General features: G+C 49.6%; 1 protein-coding gene across 1 annotated transcript; it reads left to right on the plus strand.

Moving 5' to 3' along the window:
• The first annotated feature begins 9,376 nt into the window (after positions 1–9,376).
• Positions 9,377–10,048, plus strand: DNAJB8 (DnaJ heat shock protein family (Hsp40) member B8). Its single transcript, XM_030043336.1, has one exon. It carries the CDS (start codon positions 9,377–9,379, stop codon positions 10,046–10,048), a length of 672 nt encoding a protein of 223 aa, XP_029899196.1.
• Positions 10,049–16,664: the final 6,616 nt, after the last annotated feature.

Here is a 16,664-nt window from a genome sequence, read left to right on the forward strand (position 1 = left end):
CCTGGGAAAGCAGCGCCCCGTCCTCGCTGCCCCTTCTCCCCTCTGCCTCAGTGCCAAGTGGCGCGGGGAAGGGACGCAGGAGAAGGGGAAACGTGTGTTTCCTTAATTGATTTTGGTGAAAAAGGCAGGCAGCCGCCACACTGTCAAATTAATTAGTTCCAGAGCTATTTGCAGTTATGAGCCACGTAAGATTAGTGGTCATTGCGTTTTGGTGCTAGGGAGCGGCGGGGGGGGGAGAAGGTTTTTATAAGCTTTTTTTTGCTTTTTGAGCCTTCCTTAAAAACACGGAAGAAAATCAAAGAGAAAAGGCCCCCAGCTGCCAGCGCTGCCCCCAGGGCTGGCTCCCGTGCCTGCCGCAGCACAGGGGATGGGGGCAAAACGGCCGGTTTGGCCCCTCTGACATTATCTGCCCTGCACTGAACAAAGCGGGTGCTTTGCTGCAACTCTGGCCGGGCTCCCTCCTCCTGGCAAGGGCTGGCCGGGTCCTCAGGGTCACCCCGCTGCCATCCCCGCCGAAGCGCGGCAGCAACACCAGCTCCCGCATCCCCACCGAGGTGGCCAGACGCACCGGGTGTCGCCTCTGGAGAGGCTTGGCCCCTTTTGTCCCCTCTTGCCCTCCCTCCTCAGAGAGGCGAAGCGGGTTGAAGGCTGGAAGAGAGGCTTTGAAAGCCCCGGGTGCAGCTCACGGGGCTCAGATCCCCGATTAGATGGGAACGCCTGCTGCAACCTGATAACATGGCAGCATCTGACGGGGAGGCTCCGGCAGCGCTCCCCGAGTCGAGTAGCGCCTATTGTTTCAGGAGATATTACCCCGCACACATGCTTACATCTGGATATCGATAAGCGTGCCTGTTTATGCATAAACACAGTCCAACATGCAGCCACATACCTCTGCATTCCTCCTCCCCTCATTCCTTTATCTCCTTTTCATCTGCTCGTGCCTGTTAAACGTTATCTCTGCTACTCGTTCAGAACCAAGTCCCGGGAAAGGGCAGTTATGGTGGGTCACACAAACGGGGTGCTGAGGAATGGCAAACATTTCAGGTGAATTTGCAAAGTTTTCAAAGGTCTGGGTGTAGGGAAGCAAAGGAGGACGGTCTCATCGGACCAAAACACAGCCAAATAGACTTCAGCCAGGATAGGAAAACACAGCATGGTTTGGCCAACATACACAGTGTGTTCCTGAGTCTGCTCAGGCAGGACCACCACCTCTGGGCACGCACCCCCAGCCTCATCTGCTCAGCCATGCACACAGGCAGACTGCTGTAAACCTGCACACACGGCCTTACATTCACACATGCTCTTGTGGCATCCATGCCACATTTACTGCAAGTCAGATTGAAAAGCAAACCAGCAGGAATGTGGTTTTTACAGTGATTAAAAATGATTTAGAAAATATAACCTCCTCCTTTCCAGTTGCTCATTTGGTAAAAGAAGGTCTGCAAAACAAGAAAACGCCAGCTGTACCCAACACAACCCTCAGCACCTACACTGCCCCAAGGGACTGGTGCCACGCAGCCGCCTCCGAGCTGAAACAGTGCCAAAACTGCCTTCTCGGGGCCTGGACCCTGGGAGAGGGGAAACCTCGAGCAATGCCCTCTGGGAGGCCTGACCCACGTTCTTCAGAGAAACGTGGCAGGAGCTTGGTGACTGGGCTTTGCTGAGAGAAGCCAGCGTGCATTTTTGCAAGCGTTGCCGTCGGCCCCGTTCTGGACCCCAAAAGTGAAGCCCGGTGCCCAAAGGAGCGCTGGGCGCTGACTCACACATGCCATCGCAGTTGGGGCTTGTGCACAGGGGGCTGCAGGGCTCTGTTTTCCGAAAAGCAGGCTGGGGCTTACCCCGAGCCAGCCAAAGCACAGCCTGCCCCAAGCGCTGACCCCTGGGCGCTTGCGCAAGGATGGGGAGTCACAGGGTCTGTGGCAACCACCCACCGAGCCCATCACCTCTGCACTTACTGCGTGCTGGGGATTTGGTCCACTTGACTGGGGAGAAAGGCATCCCACGGCATCTTCTGGTGTCCCCCCAGGATTTGGTCCCAGCTCTCCTTGCTCAGACAGTATCATAAGCTCTGCTCCCAGCAAGACAGCACGTTGGCACTGGAAGCTGCATCCCCACCTTGGCTTCAGTTAGGGCTCCCAGACCAAAAGCTACATCCTTGGCATGGGCTGGACCAATCCTAGGAGTAGGCTGGTTTCCAGCTCTCCAACTTCCTAGGAGAAGAGGAAAAAGCACGTAATGTCAAAGTACTTACACCTAAGCAATTTATTTAAGGAACTTTATCTTGGACAAACTCTGTGACAGCCATGACCCAGCCGTAGAAATCTCTTCACAACTCAACCCAGAAACAGCCCAGCACATTAACCACTCTTCCGACAAGCTCTCCTCAGCCCCCTGCTCACAGGGTCACCCAGCTCCAGGGTAGGGGGCACAAGTGGGATAAGCAGAAAACTGGGGAAGGGACTTGTGCATTGGTCGATAGCTCCATCATTCCCACTCTGGTAGTCCCCACCACAGCTCAGAGGCAATGCTGCTTTGACTGACTCCGTGTGTGTGACCAATTCACTCAGGCAGTTCATGCTGCCCGTACACAAGAACATGGGTAAGACCATAGAGCTGCTTTGCAAGCAACTAGGCAAAGACGCTTGGACCCCAGGCAAATGCAAATGGCTCTCCAGCTCGGGGGGACTGTCCCTCCTCCCAGGGGATGCAACATCATCTTCAAGACCTCCACTTGCTCCCTCACTGCCGTCAGATATGGGCAAATACTACTCCAGCACTACCACTGGTTTCTGGGCTGAAGCGCTGGCAGGGAGTCCATGTCTGTTCATAAGCAGCAAAACCACGGTGTGCATAGAAAGGACAGCATCCCTGACCAGTGCGTATGTGTGTTTCCAAGCACCTGTGCACACACAGGCACATGCACCATCTCGGGAGCTGGGGCAGGGCAGAAGGGCTCTTTGGGGAGCGTGGGTTTGAGCGACGGGAGCAAGGGCAACTCATGAGCCCAAGGCAGTGTGGCTGCACCACACATAAGCTCTCTGGAATGGGGCTGTACACTGAATTTATGAGGTCTTAAGTCATCACATTTACGATTTATATTCTCCAGTCTTTTAATCTCAGCAATAAACTCGGACTAAACCTTTGCTGAGGCAGTGTGGAAATTTCACTGTTCCCAGCAGCCCCCTGTACAAGGTGCCCATAGGCAGGACCAGAACATGCTTCCTGATGGCTTCAGTGTGGGGTCTCTTCTCCAGTTCCCCACTCCCAGTAAAGCAATCAGTAATTGATCAGTCCCCCACCTGCTACCTTGACTGCCCAGGCCCCAGTCTTGGATGTAGGTATAACACACTAGCAAATACTTGGGGAGAAACATTTACAGTGGTCCCCTATAATCCCTCCTACCTTCTAGAGAAAGGGGCTGCTTCTTTTAATCAAGGGGCTTCAGGTCTATGTGCACATCACCAGGACCCTCACCTAAGTTTTGTACCACTTAGGACTCCCCCCTCCCCCTGCAAACCAGCCCCACTGGTGCATTTTCACCCACCTAGAGTTGCTTTACTTCAGAGGTCCACATCAGAAGAACCATCTCCAGAAGGTTTCCTGCTGGAGCGGTGGCCCTCAACAGGAACCGATCTCCAAAGTGGGCACCTCCTTTGCAAACTGTGACCTAAAATTGAGACGAAATTAGCACTGATAAACCTACTAATGGAAGCAGGCCCTCCCCACTTGGATGAACCCCATGCTTTCAGAAGAGGGTGGCATCATTTCTGCAGAATGCTTAAGTGGCCTCAAATAACACACTGAACTGTCAGGCACAAACCCAAGCTATGGCGTGAGCCAGCACTGAAATAATGAGAAGCTGATCTACAGCTTTTCCCCTCTGGTTTATTAAATGAATGCTCCACATACCACTTCCCACTGACTGGAGACAGAGAGAAAATCCCAGGACAGTAACTCATCATCCTTTCTTCCCCTGAGAAGATTCAAGGCTGTGGCTATGTATGGATGTTGTGAAGTGATAAAGTTGCTGCGGCTTCGCGAGTTACCACGCATCAGCTGAACTGTGCCATCTGACCGCACGCGCACTCCCAGCTCCCTGCAACTGGGTGGTAAAACATGTTAGCTCACGATGGGGCTGGAGCAGGTATACCGTCGGCGGGCTCCAGATAAGCATGCTCTGCTGATAAGCAGTGCCTCATTAAGCCCCAGGACTCAACGGCTTGCAACGCAATCCTTGGCCCAGAAGTCCCTCCTCTTTTCAAGCTGTAGCCCTCAGTCATGGAACTAGCAACGGGAAACTGCTCTGGGAAAGCGGTCAATATTGAATTAACTCCTGCACGTAGCATGGAGAAGAAGGAGGGTCAGTGACCATGCTAAAGAGGAGGAATAGTAGAAGGATTGGCCAACTGTGTTGCTGAGTACAACCTCAGCATAGCCATGCCTGGATGAGGGATGAGGATAGTGCAGATGACACATGGAGATGACCCAGGCAATGAAACCAAAGGGCTCTGAATTCTGCTGGGGTCAGAGTCCACAGACAAAAGTTACAGCACCATTTGGGCTTTCGGAGACTGGAGCAAGGCCTTGCCCTGCGCATAGGACATGATCTAACATAAAAAACATGTCAGGCCCTCCCTTGACTCCTCTAAGCAGGACCAGGCCTCCTCTTTGGCTTCATACCTCAAAAAAGAGTGGTTTTGTGAGGTTCCTGCCCCTCGCCACCATCCAGAAGCTGGTTGTCTTCTTGCCTGAACCTTGCTTTATCCTCAAGCCCCAACCTGAGGCTCAGAAAAGCTGGATAAAGACCCAGCTCCCTGGATCCTCCTTCAGCTCTGTCTCCCAGCCTCTGGGGGTCCCTCCCAGCCAGCACTCCCCAGGGCCACCCCACGTCCCATCCCACAGCCAACCTCTGTGCTGAGTCCAACACACGGGATCAATGCACTGACCCTCCCTCCTGCCCATGGAGGTGGGAATCCATGTCATTTAAGCCTTTTCTGCTCAACATTCACAGCCGCAAAAACAGCAGGCAAACTCCTAACCTCCCAAAACTAAACACCGGGCACCTTCCCCCTCTCTCCTCTGGTCCACCCAGATGCTCTTGGGGTGGCAGCTACACCCGTTTAGGACAGGTTCTCCTTATCAAGATGTTGCCCTTATACTTTGAGAGGTGAGGAGACACCCTTTGGGGCAAATTTTCTATTTATTTTTCAATCTTCTTCTGAAGTCAGGCAGGTCCCTCTGTTGCCCCCCTAGCAGGACGTCAGCCCAATGTGCCCATCCCTGGCAGCGCTCCCTGAGAGCATGGCTCCGGGGGTGAGAACAGTGTCCCCCTCCAATGGGACTGCCCCAGGGGGAGGCATCTAATGACAGTTTGACCGGCGGAGTGAAGCACAACTCGTGTTTGTTTGGATAGTCAAAGGACTTGGAACAAATGTCTCTGACTTATGTTGGTTTAGATGAAAGGACCCCAGCCTTGTCACAGGATTAACGGGGCTGGTGAGAAATCACTCGTGTAGACCCACTCTGCCGACCCTTTTAAAACAGAAGAAAATATAATAATAATGATAACAACAACAACAACAATAATAATTATTTAGGTTGGAAAAGACCTTTAAGATGATCGAGTCCAACCGTAAACCTAGCACTGCCAAGTTCACCACTGACCCATGTCCCTAAGTGCCGCATCTACACGTCTTTTAAATACCTCCAGGGATGGTGAGTCAACCACTTGCCCGGGCAGTCTGTTCCAATGCTTGACAACCCTTTCAGTGAAGAAATTTTCCCTAATATCCAATCTAATAATAATCATAGAAGAAAGTTTTCACAACTCAGAGACACTCACTCCTTTCTGGACCAGGGCGCATTGGGCTGTCAAGAGCAAGGTCAGGGACTGGGGCTGCAGGTTTGGGGTCACCTGTAGTCTGGGTGACCAAAAGCTTGGGGCATTCTGCTGTTGGTGCCTTGTGTTTTACTTCCCATCCTGACCTGGCTGACAATCCCTGCCCTTGCAGACCTGATGCCTGGCTGGGAGGGAAGAGCAGGCTGGACATGGCGGTGCCTGGAGCGGGGCACCGGTGGGGACAGGGACTGCTGCATCTGCATCCATCTGGCATACTGAAGCAGCGAATGAAGGAAAAGGAAGGAGGGGGTGGGTAGAAGAGAAAATCCCAAAGATCCTCGGATAATAAGCACCATTAAGGTTAGTCTGTCTCATGATTGTTTCTTATTAAAAAGAGACTGTACTTTATCTGTGCAGGATATGCTGTTTGGATGAGGGAATTAGCAGAGTGACTGCCTCCATATCATCTAATTAGCAAAAATGTTGATAAGCAGATACAATCACATATGATTAGGATCCTTTTAAAAAGCCACTCCATTAATTAAATAGACAGAAAGGCCGCCTCCAGCCCTCGCGTGCCACTGATTAGAATACAAATATTTACACTAATCTCACCTCCATCAGCCATGGGACACTTTTGAGTATTTTTAGTGACATCAGATTACTATTGATTTTCATCCCCAATGTCAGACCATTTTGTTAGTATCTGAAAGTGCTGCCTTCAGTTTCGGATGCTTTAAATCATGTTAAGGGTTTATCTTAATGACGCTGCTGATAACCACTGTTCAGGTCACTCGTACTTTCTCTTCAAAGAACACAGTCTGGGCTGGTTTTTATTGTTTGTACTTGAGATTTAAGATACGAAAAACATTTCTCATTTCAAAGCCTTGGTTTCTAGGGATGGGGCTGCCAGGCTAGTTTGGGTTCTAGTTACTTGATGTGTGCATGTCTCTCTCATTTCCCTTTCTCCCTGCCTCTCCTCGACCCTTTCTTTTTTTCTTGCAAACCCTTTTGGCTCACAGCAGTGGCCTCTCTTGAATGGCTGCTAATCTCTGACGCCTGCTGCAGGCAGCAGACAGACAGGCAGTGAGTGTCCTCCGTTCGGGGATGACGGGAGAAAAACACTCCCTACTTTTCAGATGGGTAGAATGCACTAAATCCAAGTCAGATAATCCAGTGCGCCAGCCAGTCTGAGATGGGCACTCATCATCAAAAGCAAGTACGGGAGGAGGCGGTTTGCAAAGAGACAGCACAAGGCAGGGTCGCCTCCTTTCTTCTGTGCACAGCTCCACTCCCTGCAATAGATAACTGGCCTGGGACCCTCCAACAGGCTTTTCTGATGCTCCATTTTCCCTTCTGGGTAACAGAGTAGGAACAGCAATTGCTCTTGAAATTTCTGCCAAACATCTGCAAACAGACCACGCTGGCAGTGGCTAGGAGCTGTTGGCACCTTTCAGTGGCTTGTGGGTGGTAAGCTTGGATCACCCTCGAGTCCAATGGACTATCCTAAAAAAACACTAGCCCAAATAAATGAGTACCCTTGGTGAAGATTTCAAGCAAGTGCTACAGTGTGAGCGAGCCATGAAGCCTTAGCTCTCCCCTCAGTGTAGAAGAGCGCTTTGGGATGCTTTGGGAGTGCAAAGAGCCCTCGGAGTTGAAACGGGCAGCAAGAGCTTGCTGCTGGGCCCAGATTAACTTTTGCCATTGCTACAGTACAAACAACACCCAGCAGAAAAAGAATTCATGTGGCACAACCACCCTCTAGTTAAGAAGACCTCCTCTGTGCAAAAGAAGGCAAAACCCGAGATCTCCCCAATGAGGTGAGCCCGTGGGACCACGAGCTCCTTGGCTGCTTTGCACTTCCTTCAGGTCCAGCCTCCAGACCAGCACTGCGCTGCCTTACGGCAACTTTTACTGCCAGAATATGACAAGTACCTTCATACTACTGACCCATCACTGACCAGCGAGAAAACCAGCAAAACAAAGCCCTTCCCCAGTACACATCAGCTCAATCACCTTTCTTCCTTCCTCTGTCACATTGCTTTCTACAGGCTGACACGGCTGCCCCTTGGCTTCACAGCCCTGCACGTATGATGTATGTTAGGACAGCAGCCAGCTCATACGCTGCGCATATGCTCTTTGGTCTGGCCGGCTCTTGACTCCTTCCCAAAGTGTGGGATAATGGAAACGAGGGCAGTGATCTGCAACACATGCTGCCATTAGTAGGTGTTTATGACACTGTGTTACAGACAGATGAGTTCTCAGTACTGGCACTTCCTTGGAGACCTCCTTCATGCAACAATTCCCTGTGAGGATATTGCATTTCCCACAGGAATGGCGAATCCAGGGAACAGAAACAGATGCAGTATAAACCCAGACTGGATCGTCAAAGTTCAGCTTCTCAGGCTGAACTTGTCTGTGTGGCATTCATGTGATACCCCTGTTGTACATAGATCCACCTTGGGACTGATATCCAAAAAATCATGTAGAAAAGAGGTTAAGGTTGTCAATGAGCTTCATTCTGGGTATTTATTTTGGTACCAACGTGAGAGCTAAGCTCTTCCAGAAGTATTAGGTTTGGCTATAAACTCAGAAGAGATGATAACGGTCATCTAATCATGATTTTAGGAAAAAGGCCCACTCTGGGTTAAAAACGACCACATGAGGAGGTCCCCATGAATCATTACCTTCATAATGAAGGACACGCAACTTATTTGGAGTTTAAATCTGGCTAGTGCCACCTTCCAGCTGCTTTGTCTGTGAGCCTGAAGATCCCTGTGCCATTGAATTTCTGTTCCCATGCAGGTTCCTACAGACTATGATGAAGCTGGCACTGAACTTCCTCTTAATACTAAGAGACTTTCCCTGAGTATGTCCCTCCAGAGAATATTTTCCAAACCCTTAATCACATTTTATGGCTCCTCCCCGAGCCTTCTCCAATTTATCAATGCTTTTCCCAAACTGTGGGAAGCCAAACTGCAAACAGCTTTCCTGTAGCTGCTGCTATAGCGTAATATGCCCCATAGGAGTAAAATGACCTCACTACACTGCGCTTCCCTGGACTGCAAATGAAACCACACTGAGTATCTGAGAATCTCACCTTTGGGCAGGTGCAGGCAAAAAATAATCTGACAAAGTCATATGTCACAGCTGTGACATCACAGCTACATCGGGGAACTACAATGTCACATGTATGATCTACGTTTAAAAACATAAGGCCAGTGACGACCAGCTCCACCCTAGAATGAAGTCAGGTCAACTGAGCAATGATTGGCTGAGCCCCCTCTGAGGTCACAATCTCACAATTTGTAAGGAACAGGCTTAAAAAGAAAGGATATGGTCAAGCAGCACTGTGTGGCCTTGGAATGCCAAAGGATGGAGCAAAATCAAGGGATAAACTGAGCATCTACCCACCCCTGAGGTGCGCAGCAGCATTCGGTGTCTAGGAGTCTCTGCATGCTGGTCATCCCTGGGCTTCACATCCTTGGAGGGAGAGAGGTACCAGGCACCTTCGAACAGCCCCACCTCTCCTTTGAGATGGTGGATTATTACAAAGTCCTTGGACTGCAAAAAAGTGCCTCGCAGGATGATGTTAAGAAATCCTATCGCAAACTGGCACTAAAATGGCATCCTGATAAGAATCCCAGCAACAAGGTGGAAGCTGAAAAGCAATTCAAAGCAGTGGCTGAGGCATATGAGGTTTTGTCTGACCCTCAGAAACGATTGCTGTACGACAGGTCTGTTAAGGAGAGCAGATCCCCGAGAAGAAGTGCCACAGGGGGTCATAATGGCTCCTTTGATTCCCCTTACGTATTCCACGACCTCGAGGAGATCTTTAGCGACGTCGTTGGAGGGATGGATCCCTCTGTACATGTTTTCTGGGGCACCTTCGACAACATCAGAAACAATGGTGAAAACTGGCACAGGACAAGTGGAAAAGGAAGGAGCTCCAGCCTGTTTTCTGACTTTATGGAGTCATTTATGCCATGGAATTCATTCAGCCCCAGCGAGCAGCCCACCTCCTCCTTTGCTGAGGACACAGCTGGGCCACACAGTGTCAGATCAGTGTTAACCACTACTGAAACAATCAATGGCAAGAGGATTACCACCCGGAAAATCATCGAGAATGGGCAGGAAAGAATAGAAGTGGAAGAAGATGGCCAGCTGAGGTCTGTGACAATAAACGGGAGAGACCACCTGAAATTATAATGTCCCCCAGCACAAGCATTAACTGCAAGCTGTGGGACATGCTCTCATTGCTCAATGGATGAGATCTACTACAAGCAGTATCAATAAATGCTGAGTTCACAACACAACCGATGCAGACTTCTCAATGGTTGGCAACAAATACTTCACAGGTAAAGGTATGGAGTTATGCTAAACTAAGGAGTGGGACTCTACTAACCCTGTGTAAGGTGATAGATAGTGCTTGTTCAGTAAATAGGTATAGTAGATATATGTGAAAACAACTTTGCCAGTTTGCCAAAGAGACCAAGTTGATTAATACAGCAAGAGGAGACAGGCTGGTTGATGGACAGGTAAGACAGCTCTATGATAAGCTATAGGTCCTCCGCCCACTCCTTGAAATGCCAATCTTGAAGTCTACTAGCTGGAAGAATAAAGACTTGTGTGACCCTCATACACAACACAGGTTGAGTGAAGAATATCCTACCTTTGGTGTATGAGAAGATGATATTCATTGAAAAAAGTTTTTGTACACAGGCAAGAAGGTGGGGGAGGTTCAGTGGGTCATGCAGAGTCTAGAGGAGAGGGACTGGCACAGGAAAAACCAAAGGAAGGAAGAAAATGTCATTCCTCAGACTGTAGAATAAAAAGGGAGCTTTCTTGAGAATGCCCTGCAAATTATGACCAGAGACCCTGATGGAAGCATTGTGTAGCTCGGGGGCTGAAAGTAAGCAGGGAGAAGGTAAATTTGGCTCTTGGACTGGAACAACCTATGGTACCTTTTTGCTTGGAGTTGTTCAAACAAAAAGAGCTAGATTCAAACCATGAGCAAACAGATTCTAGGGGGCTGAGTTTAGCTCCCTCTTTGTGCAAAGCTGGATGCAGGAACTTAGATGGTGCTTTACCATCCTTATTGTCTTGCTCACAGCTGCAAGACCCAGTTCACAATGCATTTCTTGCACAGCCTGCCAGCATGCTGCTTTCGTCCTCCACTGAGCTAAGGAACGCGCTCCCCACATTTCCACCCTCCCTGTGCTGACACGAACTGCTGAGCCTTGTTTCTTGCTTGGCCAGATCACCTTAGGCATTTAAAATCTTACACGCCTCTTATTTTCAGTCCCACGCTACATCCCCTTGAGTTTCCCAGCTTGCCCTGCCCACTGATGCCTCCCTGGAGACTGAAACTAGCTTTCAGGGACATTTTCACTCTAATCCAGATTGCAATTGCTGCCTGCATTTGGGCAGGTCTTTGCATCTGTTTCCTCTGCTGTAAAATGGGAATAACAGACTCCCGGGCTTTGAAGGAGACTGCAAGGTAGTGATACTAGTGAAGGACTCCGAACATTAAACAGTAAGTTAAATTAGCCAGAATACTGCCACCCCTCAATTAAAACTTTTTACTTTTGAAAAGAAAAATGTAACTTAAATCACCTTCCTTAGCAACTGATGCCATGCCCAGCTTGGAAAAACAGACCAAAACTGTATTTGTTATGTTAAGGACTGTTAAGTCCCTGTAAGTCCTTCTCCCAGTAAGAAAAAGACACAGCACTGGGAGGCAAGTAGAAGTCTAAGTGCATGGTGGGTTCACGGAGGGAGGCCAGCGGTGATGGGAGCAGGGAAAACCTCAGTGCAGGGACAAACTGCGTCTGCTGCTCCTCCACAGTTAGGGAGCCATCAGCAGTCCTGCAGGCATTGGGACTCCAAGGACAGCAAAGATTTAAGGGGCTTGGTACAGAAAGATTATTTTGGTCAGAGCAAACCCAAGTAAATATTTCTACCGATACTCTCTCTGTGGGCACCACGTTCTTGTGATATGGCTTCTTGAATTTACCTTATGCTACTTCAGAGGAAGACCAAGGTAAAAAAAAAAAAAGACCAAAAAACGCCAACAAAAAACCAAACTGCACATTTTGGATCAGAAGCTGAAATAGTCTTTGATCCAAATAACATGTTTTGAAATCTGGACCAGAGTTGAATTCCCAGCTCCTCAACCTTTTCAGCTTGCTAGGGCTAAAACTTGGCTTCAGTCTCATCTCTAATGGGATATTTTTATGTATGCACATCAATATTTCTTGATCTGAGATCAAGATATGCAGTTCTACACACATCTTAGACCTGTCCTGCCTTGGGTCAGCAATTCCCTCTCTTGTATCAGTATCTAAGGCAGCATCTAAGAGCAAGTGCTTCCTTTTCCCATCCCTGGGCCAGAGCGTTTCCATTGTTGCTTGCAGCAGCAGAGCGCTCCTGGGGCAGCTCTGGCAGCTGCACGTACCAAAACCTGCTGTTAGGAATATGGAAACACACATTGGGAAGGGACCCAGCTCACCCAGTAAGTGTCAAGTCCAGGAGGACCTGCAGATCCTCTTCCACATTTTCCTGTGCACTGCAGGCCACAGAACACCTCACAGCACTTTCTGCTAGCAAAAGATCTAAGGTTAAAAAAAAAAAAAAAAAAAAAAAAAAAAAAAAGACAACCATAAAGGTCTGGTGGTAGGAGAGCAGGTGAGACTGCATTAGCAAAGTCCTGCATTCCTGCAATAGCAAGAAATCTGCCAGGTGTGCCCAAACCACCCACGGAAACAGGTTGTGTCTCTGTTACAGAGAAAGATAAATGAACCACAGCAAATCTTGCCTTGGAAGAAAACCCTTGCCTGTCCCAGGACATGAGAGTGGACGACCGCTGAGCCTGCCAGCGAAACACTAACACCTTCAAGGAGTTTTTAAAAGCTTTTTCTCATGCCATTTAGCAGCTGCAGTGCCAAAGGAGGCAGCACCAGATGTCCAGCCACAGCACAGCCCGGGAGCCTTTGCCTCGCCCAGTTCCAGCTCTCTGTTCCTCTTCCAGAAATGCATCTTCCCTCTAAAAAGCTGTATTTTGGGACCTTGCCTGGTCAATGGTGTGTCTTTCAGGTGCGTTCATGGCTGCAGGCACCTGCACGTGCAGTCGATCCACCTACGAGGACCACAGGTACCAGCGGCAGAGCCTTTTACTCAGCTGCCGATGGAAACCAGCCCCTCCGGACACGATGGGCTCGTTTCAAGCACCAGCTCTGCTTGAACACATGACATCGGGGGGCAGTTTGAAGCCTCCCGTTTGACTGCAGCACCAAACCCAAGCGCGTGGCCGCGGCTGGCCCGCAGCACCGGGAAGAGCAGGGAGCGAAGGCAGCTTGAGCACCGCTGCCGAGCCCGGCCGGCAGCCTGTGCGGAGAGGCCCAGTCATTATTTTATTAGCAGGCCCCACAGCTACTTTAATGTGGGCTTAGGCTGCAAAAACAAAAACATACATAAAAGCATTTGGAATTACTTCATAAAATACTAAATCACAATATTAACCGACTGACCTTTGCTCTATGCAGACCTGCTAATTTTAGCAATTACAGCCAACAACTTGAACATATCAAGTGGGCAACTGTTTAACAATAATGACATCTGCTTGGAAAATCCAATTATGTCTAAACATCTTTAAATCCCCACTAGGGGATACCTGCTTTCTTTTTGCAACTGTTAGTCTCTGCCTAATAGGATTTTAAACTCGCAGCCTGCTGCACACTGTGGTGGTAGTGGCCCCTCTCCCTGGAGTGGCAACAACAGGACCGCCATCCCATTAAGCAGGGAGCGAGAGTCTCTCCTCGGACAGTGATGGAAGCGGTTTGGTTTTTTGACAGCCTAATCTGATAGACGGGTGCATTAGCTGGATCCCTTTGCTCCCTCTTCTCCCCCCCAGATCCTGCCTCCCCTCCGAAGCACCCCAAGGTTACACGTGCTGGACACAGCCAGGGCTGATCTCCGCAGGCTCTTTCTCAGGAAGGACCTTGCTACCAAGATGGGCTTTGCAGCCATCGGTGCCTTTTGTGGGGCAACCGACGTGAAATTTCCTCCCGCAATATCTTCAGACACAAACTAGTTTTGTTTTCTGGGTTGACCTCTGTTTCTTTCTTCTCCACATCTCTTTTCTCTCTTCTTTCGTCCTCTACACCCAGCCACTTAAATCCCTCCCTGTGGCTCCCTGCTTTGCGAGTGAAACTCCAACACAGATCTGTTCCTCTCCATAACAGGAACCCCTAAAAGACAACAGCTATGCAGTGGCTTTTGCAGCCATATTTCAGGCCTGTAGGTTTTTCTTGCCAAGAAAAGTGACGTTAGAAGTAACTGGGACCAGTGGGGAAGAGTGAGCACAACGAGACCACCCAATTCTCCATTAAAGCACCCCAATGCAGACCAGGATCCTCCACTGTAAAATCAAAGGTCCTTATTCAGCCCCCAGTTAGGTTGTTGCAACCCCCTGAGCTCCACTGATCTGGCAGCAGTCTCTGCTCCATGGTCCCACTCCTGATCACTCAGCACCCTGGGCTGCGAGGCTATTGTCAGATATTTGAATTGAGATACAAGAACAGAATATTTCCGTCCCTTCTCCTCCCTCCCTCTCCCTCCCCGGCCAGCCTGGCTCTTTTCTGATGGAGCGTGCAGCAAAATCACAATCACATGTTTGCAGCAGTAGGAGGCCATTGGCATGGAAGTGGCTGTGATGTCACTACAAACATTTCCACCCTATCCCATTTCTCCAGAACAGTCTCCGTTTTTATGACCCCATCCTGAGATCTGCAGGAAATCAAATTGTCCTGATTCTATTTTGAGCGCTGGTGTCATGGCATCAATATATAACGATGTGGTGTCAAGCCGGAGAGGCTCAAGCGCTCTGCCGTGGTGTCACAGCCGGTTTGTTTTGTGCAGCTCCACGGACTGGATCACAGCCCTGCGGATGCCACGCTTGCCGTGCTGGGACCGCTTTGGGACACGTATGCTGTGCTAACGGGATGAGCTGCAGGGGGAGGCCACAGGGCAGGTCTGGCTTTCGCCCGTCCGCAGCTCCCACCCCTGTTAGGGGTTACCACCTGGGGCACAACGGTACCAGAGGGCAGAGCGAATGCACAGGCATGTGATGTGTGGTTCCTACAGAAAGGCACACTGGATACCAACCAGACCCTGGGGGCTGCATGCGAGGGAAGAGAAGAACACGGCTGCAAGGCACTTATGCAGGGCAAGGGGAGACGCAAGCAAAGGGAGAGAGAGATTTGGGGACTGACAGACAATGGCAAGGTGCCTGGGGCAAGAAACCAAGTGGCAATCTGGCCAAAACAGGGAGAGGCAGCACCCAGCAGATACAAATTCTTGTCTAAAGTAGGATTACCATCTAAACAAAACGAGCCAAGGGTTAAACACCCCCCCCACACACACTCCCCAGCCATCTGAGATTCAAACAGAGGTTCAGATCCCACTGTGCTCATGGTACATTTCTCTGATGCTTTCTACTAACATGTGAATCCTTGCAGACTGGAGCTCTGCCTTGTGCCTGTCTCGCAGGGAAGAATCAGGCCCTGAGAGATCTCTTGGCAATCAAGCTCCAGTGGCGTCCCTACCTGATTTTATCTCTTGCACTCAAATCTTACCTTCTTCTCAGAGAACATCAGGTCTAACACAAGGCATACACAAAACACTCCTGAACTGAGATCTCCAACAGAAGAAACATCATCTGCAGCAAAATTTTATCTATTGGCCAGAGACCTTATCCTGGGAGAACTTAAGACAGCCCACAGAGTCCCCCGGAGCAGAGTAGGAAAAAGCGCTGACTTGACTAGAAAAGCAGTGGGAGAGATGTGGTGGTGGTCCATAGCTCCTAGCGAGCAGGAGAATATGGACTGCTTTTCAGAAAGCATAGTAGGAGCTTCTCTATTATTTCTCTTAATGTAAGGGACAGGACAATGCCATATATTTAAGGATCTTGCAGAAGGGTGCAGGTTTAAATCCTACATTAAGATCAGAGCTCCTCCAGGAGAAGCATCTTTTAGCAGGCTATGTTACGGAAAGTTAGAGCCTCTTTGCAAAGGCAAAAGAGAGCCCAGTGACAGAGTTTGTGTATCTCAAGGCTCATATGAAGCATACTAAGTGCTCATGTGTGTTTGCTCTCCACAGTACCAGAAAATATGCATGCTATAACCCCAGACAGGAAAGGGTATTAACCCTTGAGGCACTTTGTTTCTGATGAAACCTCACCATCTCAGCTGAACCTCACCAAGACTAAATGTGACCCTGTGTTTACCTTTAGCCATAACTGCTAAACTCACTGCATCCAAAGGAGCCAGCGCTGAGACCAGACAACTGCTTGCTAAACTCCTGTATGGGGAACATTAGTAACTGGAGATAGCAGTCCGGCAGACTCGCAGCCTCAGACAACGCGTCAGTTCCCATGAAATTGCTGGGTCATTAGTCATCTCCTCTCTGCAGCTTTCATTTTCAAGCCCTCCTTTATCTTTGGCTATGATTAGCGCTCAACTGCATTCACCTTTGGTCACCCTCCAAAAAGCACCAGGCAAAGGAGCTCATGGGACTTGAATACCACCCACTTCTGAAGCATTCAAGAAAGTTCTTTACTGTTTGACTTCAGTATCTGCTTTCCCATCTTCCATGGGGCTATGCCCTGTAACTCTCTCTTCATGGCTGGCAGAACTTTGCGCCCTTCCTTCCCCAGGCTCAGACCTCCCTGGTGCCATTACAGACAGCTCCTCACTTTCCCATGCCCTTGATCACTCAGCATCTTGGCTCGATGATGCCATCCACCCTTTCCAGCTTCTCCGCTTCC

Source organism: Aquila chrysaetos, chromosome 20, assembly GCF_900496995.4.
Source record: "Aquila chrysaetos chrysaetos chromosome 20, bAquChr1.4, whole genome shotgun sequence".
Classification (NCBI taxonomy): domain Eukaryota; kingdom Metazoa; phylum Chordata; class Aves; order Accipitriformes; family Accipitridae; genus Aquila; species Aquila chrysaetos.